Here is a 17472-nt window from a genome sequence, read left to right on the forward strand (position 1 = left end):
TATTATTATTTTGGTAACCTCAATGGAATTATCAGGCTTGTGTGCTGCCTACTCAATCAGCAACATATCTATCATAATGATCTTTGAAGTTATTTACACTACCTGCAATCACAATGCCTACTGGTAATGCATTCCACTCACAACTCTCCATGTAAAAAACCTATTCCTCACACCCTTATTCACCACATCTTTATACAACTTTCAGGGATGGCCTATCATTCTACCCATATTAACATCTACTCTTTTTATAATTCTTTCCATATTAATTTGATAGAATCCCTTAACTAACTTGAAGGTCCTATTATATCTTCTATTTTCCTCCTACTCATCAACCTCTGTAATCTGTATTTTCTTGGTCTTGAATAACTTGAAGGTCTCTCTATCACATCTCTTTTCCTCCTATCCACCAACCTCTGTAATCTCTTTGGTTAATCGTCTTTGGACTCGTTGTAGTGTCTAGCACAATTTGGACTATTGTGCTAGTGTCCATATATGGCTGACCAATGTCTCATATAGAGGCACCATCACCTCCTTATCCCTACATGTCAATGTATTTTTTTTATCATAGCAGCAATATGATGTTCAACCTTTGCAACATATGCTATGTGCCCTTGGAACTTCAGTCCGCTGTCCACCATCAGGCCAAGATCCCAAATCTCATCCACTTCATGAAGTAGAGCTTTACAAATATGGTATGTAACCTTATGTCTCTGTATCCTAAAGTGTTACACCTTAGAGTAATGTAACCAGCACTACTCCTAATAATTCTACCTAACTTTGCATCATCGGCAAACATTTGAAGATTCCCAGTGAATCTACATGAAATATCATTAATAAAAAAGTTAAACAGTAGTGGCCCAAGAACAGAACCCTGAGGCACACCACCAGTAACTGAAAGACTGATCCATCATACACAACTTGCTGGTATTGTTCAGAGAGCCAATCTCTGATCTATCTAAGATCAATAGACTAGCTATTTCCATCCTCTGCAGCTTATACACCAACTTATCATGTGGTAATCTATCAAATGCTTATGTAAAGTCCAGGAATATCACTGTATATGATTCTCCCTTATTCAATACATTCGTTGCCTCATTAAAAAACTTGAACAGATCACTAAAACAAGACCTGCCCATCACAAACTCATGCTTATCATCATAGCAAATCTTATGTCCATCAACCTAATCCCGTATTCTAACCAATTTTTTCAACACTTTGATCACAACTGTAGATATACAGACTGGTCTATAATTGAAAACTTCTGTTCTCAAACCAAATAATTAGGAGGAAGAATGTTTAAAGAAGAGATTAAGTGATATAAATGAGGAGGATGTTAACAGGAAGACGTAAGTATCTAAAGATGAGAGGGTGGCTTTTTATGGTGATACAATCATTAAAGATGTGGTAAATAATAAAGTATATAAGACATGTTTTCCAGGTGGTGCAATGAAATAAATATTAGATATTCATAGAAGGAAGGAATGGGCATCAGAATTAGTGATAGCAATGGGAACAAAAAAAAAAACGTGGATAGTGAGAGAAAGAATGTGGAAGGGGATCTGACAAAGTTGTTGCAGGAGGTCAAGGATAATAGTGTCATTGAGAAAGTGGTTAGTTTGTTGCTCAGTTATGAGTAGCAAACAGACAAGGAAAGCATCGACAATATCAAATGGTTCATTTTGTATTTTGCATGAACCCTATTAGTACACAGGGCTCATACAAAATCATCATCATCATCAAATTCCTGCCATGTACCCTCAAGGGGTGTACAGGATATGATAGTACTACATGAAAAAAATTACATCATTATTAATTTCCTATCTACAATTTTCCTCCAAATCAGTCTGTTACTTGTCAACACTCCAACATTATCAGATCTTATATTTCTATCGTCTAAAGCACTTTGTACCGTATCAATCCACCTATATCTTGGTCTTCCTCTGGGTCGTTTTGCTGCCAACCTGGCAGAGAACACTTGTTTTGCTAATCTTTCCTCGCCCATTCTGTTTAAGTGACCATACCACCTGAGATTAGCTCTGCTAACGCATTCCTGGATGCTGACAATGTCAAGTTCTTTCCTAATATCCTCATTTTTAATATGACACTGCCATTGATGCCATCTGTTCACGCCTATAATCTTTCTCAGCTCTCATATCTGTGGTCTCTAGTCTTTGGTCACGTGTTTTACTTCTGACCCAGCTCTCAGATCCATAAGTTAAAACTGGTTTGAACACTGTCTTGTATACAGCTAATTTAGTATTCCGACTAATTTCTCTCTTATTCCTTATGAATTTATTCAATTGACTTCCCACCATACCAGCTTTGCTGATTCTGTTGTCTATTTCTATATTTAATTTACCATCTTCAGTAAAAATCGTGCCTAAATAGCTGAAATGTTTTACTTGTTCCACAGGTTCTCCATTCACAACACAGTTGACATTTTCAATGATTCTGCCTATTTTCATTGTCTTTGTCTTTTCATTGCTGACCTTCATACCATATCTATTACAACAGCTATTCAATTTAGTCAGTGAATCTTGCAGACTTGTAGCAGATTTATTTAGAAGTATAACATCATCCGCATAAAGCAAAGAGCTGACATTAACATCTCCAATTTTGATATCAGGTTTAATACCACTTTCCTTCATAATGTGATCCATATAGATAATGAATAACAGAGGGGATAATGTACATCCTTGTCTCACACCAGATTTAACATTAAACCATCTTCCTGTACTTCCTTCAATTCTAACTGCTGACTTACAACTCAAATAAAGACTAATTATTGCTTGATATAATGCCCCATTGACAGCATATAACTGCAGCGTATTGAATAGCTTCTCTCTTGGCACCTTGTCATATGCCTTTTCCAGATCGACAAAACTTAAATACAGATCTTTGTTATATTCCCATGCTTTCTCGACTATTTGTCGTAAAGTGAAGAGCTGATCCTGACAGCCTCTATTTGGCCTGAATCCAGCTTGTTCTTCATCAAGCTTTCCTTCCACAATTCTTCTCAGCCGTTTCTCAAGTATACTTGCATAGATCTTGCCAGGAACACTCAGTAGGGAAATACCTCTGTAATTCTCACATGCGGTTTTATTTCCCTTTTTATATATGGGTACTATGAGAGCTCTACCCCAATCATCGGGAATTCGTCCCTCTGTCAAGGCTTTCTGAACTATGCAGTGCAGCCACTGTAAGACTCTTATACCACCATACTTCAGCATTTCTGGTCAAATATCATCTACTCCTGCTGCCTTTCCACATTTCAGGCCTTTGATGGCTTTTTCTACTTCAAGTATGGATATGTATTCCTGACTGCATGCCTGGTCAGTGTTTTTTACCACTATGCTGTCATCACTGCTTGTTTCATTTAGCAGTTTTTCAAAGTAATTACTCCATACTTCAAGGTTATCTTTTTCTCCCGTTTTCATGTCACCTTTATCATCTCTAATTCCTTTTATAGCACTGTTTCCTCCATTCTTAAACTTCTTCAACAACCTCCAGAATATTTTGCCACCTTCTTGATATTTATTTTCTATATTCTTGCCAAAGTCCCCCAATGACTTTTGTTTAGCTAGTTTTACACAGTGTTTAGCATTCTTGCATTTGTCTCTATATTCTCTAAGAGCACAAGCTGACTTATTTGACAGGAACTTTTGGTATGCTTTCTTCTTTTCCTTCACTGCCTCTTTAACTTCCTGTGTCCACCAGGGAGTTCTGATTTTTTTATCCTTACAGACAACCTCACCACATGCCTCTCTGGCAGAATCAATCAATGTTTTCTTCAGAGTTTGCCACTGAATCTCCAAGGTTTGATTCCTGTTCTCAAACTCTTTCATTTTTTCTTCACTAATCTTTGTGTATTTTAGTCTACAGCTCACATCTGAGAGCTGCTCAACTTTTAATCGCTTTAAAACTTTCTTACATGTTATTCTTTTCAATATGAAATTCAATTTTATCCTGCTCAAGACTAAATAGTGATCACTTCCAATTTCAAATCCTCTGTATACTCTGGCGTCCTGCACCAGGGCGAAAACATCACTATCAACAATAACATAGTCAATGAGACTTTTCTTATTCCTAGCCTCTTCTCTCCATGTGAATTTGTGCACATTTTTATATTGTAACATGGTGTTAGTAATAACCAGTCCATGTCCTGAGCACAAATCCAACAGATATTTGCCATTATTATTAGCTTTGCTCTTTTCTCCAAATTTTCCCAAAATATTTTTGTATGTCTCACAATCATTTCCTACTCTGCTATTTAGACCATCCCCAACAAGGACCAACTTTTCATTTTTCATTGTGTCAGTTGCTTTTTCTAAAGCCTCAAAATATTCCTCCACTTCTACCTTAGTAGAACCTTCTGTGGGAACATAGGCACAAATAAGTCTCATTGTCCAGTTCCCCATTCTCATATTTGCCCACATTACTCTGCTTGAGACTGACTGCCATTTAAGAAGATTAGCCTCGTGTTTTGTGTTGAATACTATGGCTACTCCTTCTTTTCCTTGATTGTCATTGCCTGAATATAACATTTTGTATTTATTGCTCAGAAAGATCTCACCAATTTTGGTCTTTTTTTGTTTCAGTCACCCCTATTATGTCGATCTGGTACTTATCTAATTCCTCAGCTAGCTCCATTTCTTTGCCATTCAGGCTTCTTACGTTGATAGTACCAATCTTTAACTCTGGTGATGTTGAGTTGGGGTTTATTTTCAGATTTGTTCCAGTAGCTGACTTTTCGCTGTTCGCCCTGGTTCCCTGGCGAAAACAACGGAGGCCTTGTTTAACCGGGCGACGCCCCAGCTGGTATGAAATTTTGTCATGTTGTACCATCATCCTATATTTTGGTTTAACCAATAAGAATACAATTTGGTCGGCTAAATCCCAAATTGCCAGCCCTTCCTCGTCCGTTTAGTATCCAAGTAGATACCCAACAGGGTGCACCATGAGAATGTGAGGATTGGACATTAGGTCGGAAGCCCTGGTCGGTTCTCCGCATTCCTTTAAAGGCTATGTGGAGGTCTCCTCTCAGTTATACAGCTTTGACCCTTAAGCACCCCTCATACAAAATTAATATCACTAATGGTGAGAGAGAAGTTGTGGGAGGACAGGAAGATGGATGCAAAGATAAGAAAGTGGTTATGACAGGGCAGGGTAATGCAGTGCAAAGAAAAAAAAAGTGGGAATTATTTTATTATTATTTTATTTTTATTACGGGTATCTCCATGGAGTCAGTAGACTCATTGCGGGAGACCCAAACTAGCAAAACAATATCTGTCATATCTCTTCTTGAATTCATTTACAGACGAAGCGCTCACAACTAAGTCAGGCAATGAATTCATCCACTCATTCACCACCCTCCAGGCAAAAAAACCTTGTTCTGACACCTTTGTTAACCACACTCTTCTTTAATTTCCAGAGATGACCTCTTGTTCTTCCATCACTATCACAAAGCTGAAACATTTCCCCTGCATCAATCCCATAAAAACCTTTCAGTAATTTAAATGTTTCTATCATATCCCCTCTTCTTCACCTATCAATCAATCTCTGCAATCCACAAGCTCTCAATCTATCAATGTACGGAGCATTTTTTACATCACTCACCAACTTGGTCACTCTTCTCTGAACCCTCTCCACAACTTTCTCACTCCAAGGAATCCAGGTGACCAGACCTGAGCACAGTAATCCAAATGTGGAAGTATCAATGCTTTATAAAGGGGAATAATAACCTCTTTATCTCTGGATGTCAGTGTGTTCCTCAACAACCAAGTAATCCTATGTGCAATCTTGGACACCTTAGCAATGTGTACTCTGAACTTCATCTCCCTATCTACCAACATCCCTAAGTCCCTAGCCTCATCAATCTCTTGGAGTACCTTTCCATCAATGTAGTACACAGCTGGTAATCTTTTAATCCCAAAATGCATGACTTTACACTTTTCCACATTGAACTGACATCCATTATCTTTTGCCCATTTTACCAGCTTATTTAAATCATCTTCCCTTAATGTTATGCATTAAGGGAAGAGCCACTACCCAGACTAGTTTCGACCTTTATTGAGGTCTCTTCAGTGGGTGCCAGGCCCAAATGCAGAGATACCAGGCAGAAGCAATAGCAAGGTCATCTCTACCTATAGGAGTTGCCAAAAGGTGTGCCACCTTTTTTTTTTATTAAATTACTCTGGATTTAGAGAAAGATGTTGAAAGTTTATTTTTCACTTGGTTAGACTATAATAAATTTAGTTTAATCCTTTATCCAAGTGTGAGCAAACAAAGTCTGCACCTGAAAGTATCTTCAGGACTGGAGTAAGGTAGTACAACACCGGGCAACTCGTTGCAAAGGTGGAGCTACTAGGATCTGGTTTTGTAAATGAGGTATCAACACTGCCACCTGTTGTGAGTGTGACCATGAGGTACTGGCTTGGAAGGTAGTCAAAAGGAAAAGATTATCAAGAAGGGATGGATACATATAAACTATAAGGTGGGTGATTAAAAGCACTGTAGTCAACTAGCATCAATATACCAGGTTGATGAGTTGTGCAGAAAGGACATTGACATTGCATGGAAAATGGTAAGGCCGTATCTAACAAAAGCAATGCATAATTGTATATCAAGAGTTGAGTGAGATGAATAAGCAGTGAAATCAAGCAATCAGTATTGCAAGAGAAGTTATGGAGGAGATACAAGATAGTTTCTAATAAAGTGCAAGCCAGGAAAGTGACAAGCATGATTAAGAAAGTAGAATATGAGAGGAGATTTTTCAGTCAGGTCAAAGTAATCCAAGGGAATTTTTCTATCTGGCAAGCAAGAGGAAAAATAATTATGGCAGGTTGATATTGGTGGATAGTTATGGTAGTAGAGTAACCATAGCAAATGATATAGTGGAATTATTTAACAAACACTTTACCAGTGTATATCATAATGGTGTGAATGATGCTGTGCAACATGTAGGAATGTTGCACAGCATCAAGCAAAAATTAGGAGAATTAAAGGTGAAAGAATCAGAGATGTACCAAGTGTTGCTTGGGTTAGATATTAAAAGGCTATGAGAATGAATGTCATATCGCCATGCATTTTTAAGAGTTAGCTATGCCCTTGACCTAGTTGTTTAATGAAAGTCTAGTAGTGGGCAAGGTTACTAAGGATGGAAAAGAATGCAAAATAGTACCTCTTCACAAGCATGGTTCTAGGACAGAAGTTTCTAATTATAGATCAGTCTGTAATTTGCTGTTGTGCCAAATTGTTGGAGAAATGTTGGGTTGATGGACATAATATTTTCTTTGATTGTCAGCATGGATTTGTAAAGGACAAGTCTTGTTTTTAGTAATCTGCTTACATTTTATGATAAGGAGATTCATATATAGTGATTTTCTTGAACTTTGCAGAGCATTTGATAGATTACCACATGACAGATTGTGTATGAGTTGCAGAAGATGCGATAACAGATTGGTTAGATGAATTGAAGATTGACATTCTGAAACATAACAGCAAGTTATGTATGATGGAGCAGGGTCTCAGAAAAGGAAGATGACCAGTGGCATGCCTTGGGGTACTTATCTTGGGGCCCCCTACTATTTAACTTATTTGTTAATGATATTTCATATGGATTAACTGGGGATCTAAGATCTACAAATGTTTGCTGATGATACAAAGTTAGGTAAAATTATCAGGAATATTGCTATTGTTAATTGTCTTTAGGAAGATTTGAATAGACTTTTAGCTAGGACAGATGAGTGGGATAGTTTTAATATGAATAAATGCAAGGTGATTCACTTTGGGGTACAGAGATATATATAAGGCTACGTACTATATTAGTGATGCTCTACTTAACAATCTTGAGCTGATAGTAAACAGTGAACCAAAGTTCCGAGGGCAGATTTTAAGCGTTGCAAGGACTTCACATCATACTGCTACTACGATAAAAAGTTCATTGACATCTAGGGATAAGGTGGTGGTGGTGGTGGTGCCACTATATGAAGCAGTGGTGTAAACACATATGGACAATTGTGCTCAGATTTGGTCACCTGATTTTCATTGTGACTAAAGAGGGTCCAAAGACAAAAGTGATATCAGCACTCAGAAATGTTGGCTATGAATAGCATTTGAGAGAATGTTGTTTTACAGAGTTTGGCAAATAAGAGGAAAAGAGGAGATATGATAGAGACCTTCAAGTTAGTTAAGGAATTCTATGAGATTAATAAAGAAGGAATTATAAAAAGAGTGGATATTCAGATGGGAAGAACAAGAGGCCATCCCTAAGAGTTGTATAAAGATATTAGTGATTCAATCTTAAAATTTGTGCTTGTCGAGGGAGTTATCACTTCTAGTTTCCCAGGATCGAAAATTAAAAATATGACAAACGTAATTGAAAAACAAAAAAGAAAAGTAAAAGAGATGGTAGTTCTGATGGGTACTAATAATTTAAATAGTGACAAATATAAGTATGAGAGAAGGTGGTATGTTTTTTAGATGTGTGGAATGTGTCTGATAGCAGAAAAGACTTGTATACGAGGGATGACCTGCACTTAAATTCATTTGTCATCAGGAGCCTGGAAAATTTACTTCTTGGTATGATACTTAATGCAGAGTTTGAGAAACTAGATCATGAAGAGAGGAATGTGAAAAATGTGTGTGAAAGTTATGGTGTGCAAACGTGATAAAGATACAAATGTCTTCGAACATGGTTATGTATATGACAAAGGGGTGGTAAAATATGCTTTGGGTTTGGACCTTTTGAGTATGTCTGGAGAGGGCAAAGAGAAAATTCTAGAACAAGACCAAATAGATTGCATATCTAATTATAAGAATAGGTTAGGTGGTAATTTATTATGTCTATACACAAATGCCAGGAGCATCAGAAACAAAGGGGTTGAGTTAGTTGCTTTATTGAATATGATGTGGCCTAAGATTGTTGGCATTAGTGAAACCTGAATCAGAATCAGATATCGTAACTGGTAATAATATGGTAATCAAGCATAATGGGTATACTATTTTTGGGAATGACAGAAGGGATAGGAGAGGAGGAGCACTACTACTAATGATATCAGATGACTTAAGTAAGGGTAGAAACGCAAGAAAACAATGATGGTCACAATGTTCCATGTAGCAATGAGTTTGAGTGGAGGTTAACAGAATGAAATATATGGTGGGGCGTTGCTACAGATCTGGTGGCTCAGTTGCAGGGGACAAAGAAATGCATTGCCAATTTAGCCTTATGGGTACCAAACAAGCAATCATTATGAGTGACTTTAATTTTCCAAACATTGATTGGGTAGAACAGAAATCTCGTGATAAGAGAGAAGAAGAATTTATTGAATTGTTGCAAGACAACTTTCTCACGCAACATGTGAAAGAAAGAACTCAAGGTCAAAGAGTGCTGGATTTGCTCACAGCATCAAAAGGGGATTCTCTGTCAAGAATATGGTGATTTTACCACCAGTTGGTGACAGTGATCATGCTTTGCTTTCTTGGGAAGTATCTAATTGTGTTGGTGCTCCAATTAGAACAGGTTACATGCTGAACTACAAAGCTGGAAATTATATTCAACTTAGGAGAATACCATCTTTGGTCCCACGGTATCAGTGAAATAAAAGTTTCAAAGCATGATTCTTTGAAAACATGCTTAAATGAGGCGGTATCTGAATGTATCCCTAGTGTTCGAAGAATAAATAGATTGGGAATGAAATGGATGCACAACCTAATTAAGCAAGCAATTCACAAGAAGAAGATGATGATGACAATGTTGAAAGAATATTGTAAGAACAAGAGTGAGGAGTTATGAAATATATAAAATTCAGGCGAAAAGTAACTAGTATTGTGCAGAAAGCAAAATCGGAGTATGAAAAAAAATTGGCCATGCAAGCTAAAATATTTTGAATAGCCATGCAAGGCTATTCAAAAGAATTTTATCATTATGCCACAAGCAAAAAAACTAATGAATGTGAAAGAATAACTTTATTGAATGCAGATGGTATCCAAGTGTTGGAGGCTAATGAGATTATTCAATCAATGAGTGCTCACTTTGTTAAGATATATCAACCAGGTGTATGTAACATGATGTACAGTGCTACTGCCACATTGGATGAAGAGTTAGAGGTTCATGAAAATGAGGTTGAAGAGTTGTTGCATAACCTGGATAAGAATTTGTCTATAGGGACAGATGGAATATCAGCCCATTTGCTAAACATCAGAAATTCATCAGAAAATCAGAAACAATTGCACATCTACATCAGATGTGCAATTGTTTGCCAATGATGCGAAGATAGGAATGTTCAGTCGAATTGCCTAGGCCTTTCACATGTTTGTATAAAGGAGGTGATCGAACTCAAGCATCAAACTATAGGCCTATCTGTGTGTCGGGTGTTGTGGTTAAGTTGTTGGAGAAGCTTGTGAGAACTAGAATCCAGAGTTGGGTTGACAACAATGGTATAATCTTTGATGGACAGCATGGATTTGCTAAAGGGAGGTCGTGTTTTAGTAATCTACTTACTTATTACAATAAAGTGACTGCTTCCTTGGACAGAGGAGAAGGATACACAGTAATATACTTGGATTTCGCAAAAGCTTTTGATAGAGTGCCTCATGATAAGTTGACAGTCAAACTAGAGCAGATGGGGTTGGATATTAGATTAGTGCATTGGATTGGAGACTGGCTATCTGATAGGTATCAACAAGTTGTGTATGGGGGTGCAATATCCAGGAAAAGGAAAGTCACTAGTGGAGTGCCTCAGGGATCTGTTTTAGGGCCATTACTATTTAACTTGTATATTAATGATATTGGCGAAGATTTGGATGGAGATATTCAGTTGTTTGCAGATGATGCAAAGTTGGGACGAACCATAAAGAGTAGTGAAGATGTTGTGGCCTTGCAAGAAGACTTGAATAAATTGAGTGATTGGGCAAGCAAATGGGGGTGTGAGTTCAATGTTGCAAAATGTAAGGTTTTAAAATTTGGAAAACAAAGATGGGATGCAGAATTTATGCTTGGTAAGAATATATTGTTGGAAGTAGAGGAAATAAGAGATCTGGGAGTGATAATGGATAAGGATCTAAAATTTAGGGGTCACATCGCCAAAATTGTGAAGACAACACAAAGACTTCTGGGAATGATGAGGAGGACACTGACGTGTAGAAGTAGGGAGATTCTTGTTCCATTGTATAAGGCTTTGATTAGGCCACACGTGGACTATTGTGCCCAGATTTGGTCACCTGGTTTTCAGAAGGATGAAGAGATGTTGGAAAGGGTCCAAAGGCGACTGACTAAGGTAGTTTCCGACCTCTGGAATGTCGAGTATGAGGAAAGATTGAAAAGATGTAATTTGCAGAGACTAGTGGAGAGAAGGAAGAGGGGAGATATGATAGAGACCTACAAGTTGGTAAGGGGCTGCTATAGGATCAATGGTGGAGAAGTTCTACAGCGAATAGTGGGAGATCAGGGGAGAACCAGAGGTCATCCCTGGAAACTGTATAAAGAGGGTGTGAGTAGGGGAGTGAGAGGCAGGTTTTTTTCGTGCAGAGTTGTGAATGATTGGAATGCCTTGCCTGAGAGTGTGGTGTCTGCAAGGAGTTTGAATGTGTTTAAGACCCGGTATGATGAGATGTGTGTGAGATAAAAGGACCTCCTAGATGAGTCTTTGACTCCATGAGGTCTTGTTTAATAATAATAATAATAATAATAATAATTGAGTTTCAGTTCAGAAATGATAACACAGGAATGGAAGGAATGTATGATAGCTCCATTGTACAAGGGTGGTGCAAAAACCGATGTGTCTAACTACCGACCTATAAGTATCTCTGGTGTGGCAGTGAAGATTTTAGATAAGTTGGTCAGAACTCGCACACAGAAAGGGTTAGACAAGCAAGCTATACTATGCAAGGAGCAGCATGGGTTTAACTAAAGGAAGGTCATGTTTTAGAAATGTTTTAGAAGGTCATGTTTTAGAAATCCACATATTTTATAACAATGTTACAGATGAGTTTCATAAAGGGAATGGATACATTTCCTTTCTTTTAAGCTTAGCATCAGGTCCCTACCTAACAATATAGCCGATAAAATACGATTAAAAACTAGTAATGTCCTGAACACTAAGAAAACCATACAGAACAATCTCACAAAAACAGAACTAGCAACAATTAAGTCATTAAAAGCCAACCAAAACATAATAATAATGAAATCGGATAAAGGCAATGCCACGGTCATCCTTGACAGGTCAACATACGTACTTCAGATGAATCAACTAGTAGCCGATAATAACACAGATAAGCTGGTAAATTATAACCCAACAAAAAAGGATAAAGGATAAAACAGAGAAACTACTCAAGTCTGTCACTTCTTGGCCACCAGACACAGTTAAAAAACTCAAACCCCACTACGCCCGCCCATCCAAGAATATATGGGATCCCGAAAATACACAAACAAAATGTGCCCCTTCAACCAATCGTGGAAGGAATAGACAGTCCCAATTACCACTTAGCCAAAAAATTAGCGGCAACACTTAAGGAGTTGGTAGGTCATTCCCCTCCTACATAAAGAACACACAACACTTTATAAACAAAATTAAAAACATAACACTCGACAAAGACGACTTATTAGTCATTTTCGACGTTTCTGCCCTTTTCACTAATGTCCCCATCAATGACACAATTCTCCTACTATAGAACAAATTTCTGCCCGACATTACGGCCCTCTTTGCCCACGTACTACAGTCCAGTTACTTCGTGTGGCAAAATAAATTTTACCTACAAAAAGAAGGTACAGCCATGGGGTCACCACTATCCCCCCCCCCAATCGCTAACTTCTACATGGAAACTTTTGAGCAAAGGGCTCTTGATTCCACCACGCTAAGACCGACAGTCTGGCTTGATACGTTGATGACGTGCTCGCAATCTGGCTGCACGGGCGACAAATGCTAAACACATTCCTTAGCCACCTAATCAAACAACATGAACACATACAATTTACCATCAAAATCGAAAATCTAAATTCGCTCCTGTTCCTGGACACACTAGTCACACATCTTCCTTCAGGCAGTCTATCCTTCACAGTTTACTGCAAACTGATACACACTGGCCAATACATACATGCTAATTCATACCACCACCCATCACAAAAATATGGAGTCATTAACACCGTTAAAAACAGAGCTACAACAATTTGCTCTAACCAACAAGCCCTGAAACAGGAACTAAAAATCATCAGCAACACATTCATAAATAATGGCTATAACAAAAATACTATTAATAAAATACTCCATAAAACAACAAAAATGAATCTAGATTACAGTAAAACCATAGCCATCCCATACATTAAAGGGTTATCAGAAAAAATCAACAGAATCCTACAACATTATAACCTCAATGACACCTTTAAACCACCCACTAAACTTAATATTCAACTCCTTTAAGGATCCTCTCCTCCCATTAGCAAATCCTGGAGTCTATTGCATCCGCTGCACCTGTAACTTACCGTACATTGGTGAAACAGGACGGACAATCCCCATATGCAAGAAAGAACACATTAGACATTAAATATAACCATTATGGTGAAGCAGGCCTCTCAGACCACGCGCTCAACACCTTACACCAAATCAACTAGAAAAGCACCCGCTCTTTACACCACACAAAAACCTGGTATGAAAGGAAATTTAAGGAAGCCTGCAAAATCCTGATAAACCACCCAAATATCAACAACAAAGATGGCACAAAAATTCCAAGGATCTGGATGGCACACATTCAGCCTACCTAATATATAAGATCCAGCATAAGTCAGGACTCTAACCAATCTTCAGCTAGTATCAGAAACCATTCCATACCAACTGGCTGGAATGTACAAGTATAATCATGATGTTAATATATGTATATAGATAGATACTTGTTGTTGCTCCCAATGTATTTCTATGAGGTCAGGCCAACAATTGTTGTAGAGGTTGGTCAGTATCTTTAACAAACCAGTTTGATTGTAGTGTAGCTTGTTTTCTGTGTATAGTTGTATGTTCCAGAAGATGACCTTGACATAAAGGTCAAAACGTCAAATGTAGATTTTAGTTAAATTAAACTAAAGTTTTTATTCCAACACGGTAGTTGTCTCCATAATTTTCAAAAATGCATTCGGAATGGATACACTATGATAATGTTGGAATTTTCTAAGACATTTGATAGGATACCTCACAAATGGCTGTTGCATAAACTGGTGAATACAGAATTGGAGTATAAACTCTGGAGTTGAATCAGGGAATAGTTGACAGAGATATCAGAAAGTTGTATACAGTGGGTGTGAATCTGCCAGATTTAAGGTGACCAGTGGTGTACCTCAGGGTTCAGTCCTTAGGCCATTACTGTTCAATCTATACATTAATGACATCAGGCAGGGCCTACATCAGATGTGCAATGATGCGAAGATAGGTAGGGCAATCAGGGATGTTAATGATATTCAGCACTTACAAAATGATATGAATAGGCTGAAAATTTGGACAAATGAAAATGGCTGTTAGTTTAAGCTTAGTAAGTGTAAAGTTATGCACTTTGGCATGATTAAATTTCCAGCTGCATATTATATTAGCAGGGTTATGCTACAAGAAATTGAGGAGGCAAGGGATCTTGGCATATTGGTGGATAGGAATTTGAAGTTTAAAAGTTACATAGCAAAAGTTGCAAATACAACTCAGAGGATAATTGTAATGTTGAAGTGAACCTTGACATGTAAAGAAAAGTCATTTTGCCTCTTTATAAGGCTTTGATAAGACCACACCTGGATTATTGTGCACAGATTTGATCTCACAGATTCCAAGGGGATAAAGAAGCTGTGGAAGGGGTGCAAAGAACAGTTACAAAGATTATATCCGGATTATGGGATTTAGATTATGAGGATAGATTGCAAGTATGTGGATTACAGCCTCTGGATAACAGGAGAAAGAGGGATGATATGATAGAGGTGAATAAACTTTTGAATGGGTATTATAGGATAGCATCTGATGAAATTTTTCATTATACGGAAGATGGGGAGAGAATACGAGGCATCCACGGAAGTTAAGTTTGTTCTCAGTCAAGAAAGGGATAAGAGCTAAGTTTTTCTCTCATAGAGTAGTGAGTAGGGTGGAATAGTTTGCCTTTAGGGCTAGTGACTGTATCTAGTGTGAGTGAATTTAAGGGAAGGTATGGCAGATGGTTTGGGTGATTTATAGCCTCCCTCAATGAGTCCTTGACTCCCTGAAGGTCTCATATGATGATAATAATAATATAGTGAAGAAGGGTGTGGAGAGTAGATTTTGTGCTTGGACAGTTGTTGGTGAATAGAATGCACTGTTGGAGTGCATTGTGAATGCAGGGAGTGTAAATAAGTTCATTGTTAGACATGTTTTCGGCTGAGTTGGCCTCCTGTGATGAGTCTATTAACTCCATGGAGATTACTGAAATAATAATAATATTCATGCAATGTTCTGTAAAACAGAGGACCATACAATTAAAAATTGTAACTTTACTTCAAGAATTACAATTCAAAGGCAAAGTCAAAAAAAGTGATGATTACATTAACCAACAAAGACTAGAAATTGTTTTGTAATGGTAATAAAGAAAAAATCTTAAAATGTATATGGCTATTTTGAATTATACTGTTTGCCATTTCTTGGATGTGGAAAAAAAAACACACACACTAAACATATGATTGTCTGTGGAAGCATTAGTGGTGGGAACGGGCGGTAGATGGTGTTGATGTAGTTGAGGTGAGTTGTAGTTGGTGGATTGAGTAGTGGAAACAGATGTAGAGTAGGTATCCTCTCTCTCGATAAGTCTTTGGACTCCCTAGAGGTGTCATGTAATAATAATAATAATAACACATATGAGAACAATTTTACAGATGACACCATCTATTGGAATGGCACTTATTGAACATTAACAAAAGTAAAAGAATGAAGTAGGCTCTTTCTTCTAGATAATAAGATGGAACTATGCTTTGACAGCACTGAAATTCACTAGATTATCTTCATTCCACTTGAGTCTGCACAGTTAGCCTAGTGGCTATGCACTTTGCAACCATATGCCTGGGGAAGGAGTGTCCTAGGTTCGATTCCTGTTGACGACATGAGGAGCTTAAGGATCTTTCTCAGACATAGCCAAGTTAGCTGGTCTTGGTCATGGACAGCAGGGTTTTCCCCCCAGTTTATCCAGGGTTTTTCATCCCGCAAGCAGGCAAACCGGCCCCGTGAACACATGCTGCTACAGTCAAAAAATACATTTCGCCCTTGGCAGTAGGCTCAGCAACAGGCCGGCTGTGGGGGGGGGTTGTACTAACAAACGTTGTATTTACGTAACATGCGGACCCTGCAATGGAAGCGGGAAAATCGTGCAGAGGAAGGAAATCTTCATTCCACTTGAGCAAAGTGAGGAAATTCTAACTTCAAATAGGATTTGCAGTTAGAGAGAGAGAGAGAGAGAGTGTCCTGCTCATCTAACATCACTGCAGTTACAAGATTGCCACTAAAAATATGAAGTAAGGTTTGATGATGAGCATGGTCTGTGTTGTAAACAGAAGATAAAAACTATCGCTAATGCAATCATTCCCTTCCTCAAGAATCAGAACTTTACTATACTAATAATTTTAGTTAAAGAACATGTGTGTGTGTACACACACAAAAAAAAAATTAAAAGGTACTCTAAAAACCAACTTCTACAAAATATATTAATACTTATTGTCATCAGTGTACAAGACACCGTGCATATATAACTTTAAATAAATAAACAAAAAATACAATATATAAAAAACTGAAATAACAAATTTATAATAGTAAAGTATGAATACATCTTGTAAAATGTATAACTACTAGCACAATGCTATACTGAAACATGCTTGACAGAAGAAACAGGAGTATTAAATCAAATACTAAAAACGATAATGTGATAAATCACTGTATAAAACAATTCACTTTTCAAAGACATATACAACCCACCTAAAGCAGTCCAAATGCCAGTCGCTGTTCAGTGCTTGAATAAACTCTTCGTCATCAACAACATTTAAACAACCTGCACACACAGCGGGAGTCTCTTCTGAAAACGAAATATAAAAAGATACAATAAAATTGAAAAGACATGCGTTCACCTTAACAATATTGTTCATAAGACTTAATATAAGCCCGAAACTTCAAATATTTTCTCAAAATCATGAACAATTGATTACTAATACCTAAGACCGCAGATGAACCTCCCTCCATTCCTTCGCCATAGACATTGCAAACTGAAAACATCGCGAAGCACGCATGCTCATGCATTTGATATACAGCAATGTCTGCTAACAATCAAATACTCGGCGGTATTTAGAAAGACACAAAAAAAGTTTCAAGATAATGAGATTGCTGTTTTAAGAGTATCTTACCTACCAAAAAGGTTGAAAAAATATAGTATTATACATTAGTACTGTGTGCGGGCTAAGGATTTAATATGATTTTTTTTTTTTAATTTTTTACATATTCC

General features: G+C 37.5%; 1 protein-coding gene across 1 annotated transcript in view; it reads right to left on the reverse strand.

Moving 5' to 3' along the window:
- Positions 1-17246, reverse strand: part of LOC150104475 (LIM domain kinase 1-like) — a 390472-nt gene extending 373226 nt beyond the window's left edge. The window contains exons 1-2 of the mRNA XM_090395560.1: positions 17186-17246; positions 16953-17049 (exon numbers count right to left, since the gene is read on the reverse strand). Of these exons, the coding sequence (XP_090251686.1) occupies positions 16953-17049; positions 17186-17246 (158 nt within the window). The remainder of the gene's footprint in view (positions 1-16952; positions 17050-17185) is intronic.
- Positions 17247-17472: the final 226 nt, after the last annotated feature.

Source organism: Typopeltis vanoorti, chromosome 7, assembly GCF_054136105.1.
Source record: "Typopeltis vanoorti isolate ZY-2024b chromosome 7, IOZ_Tvanoo_1.0, whole genome shotgun sequence".
NCBI lineage: Eukaryota > Metazoa > Arthropoda > Arachnida > Uropygi > Thelyphonidae > Typopeltis > Typopeltis vanoorti.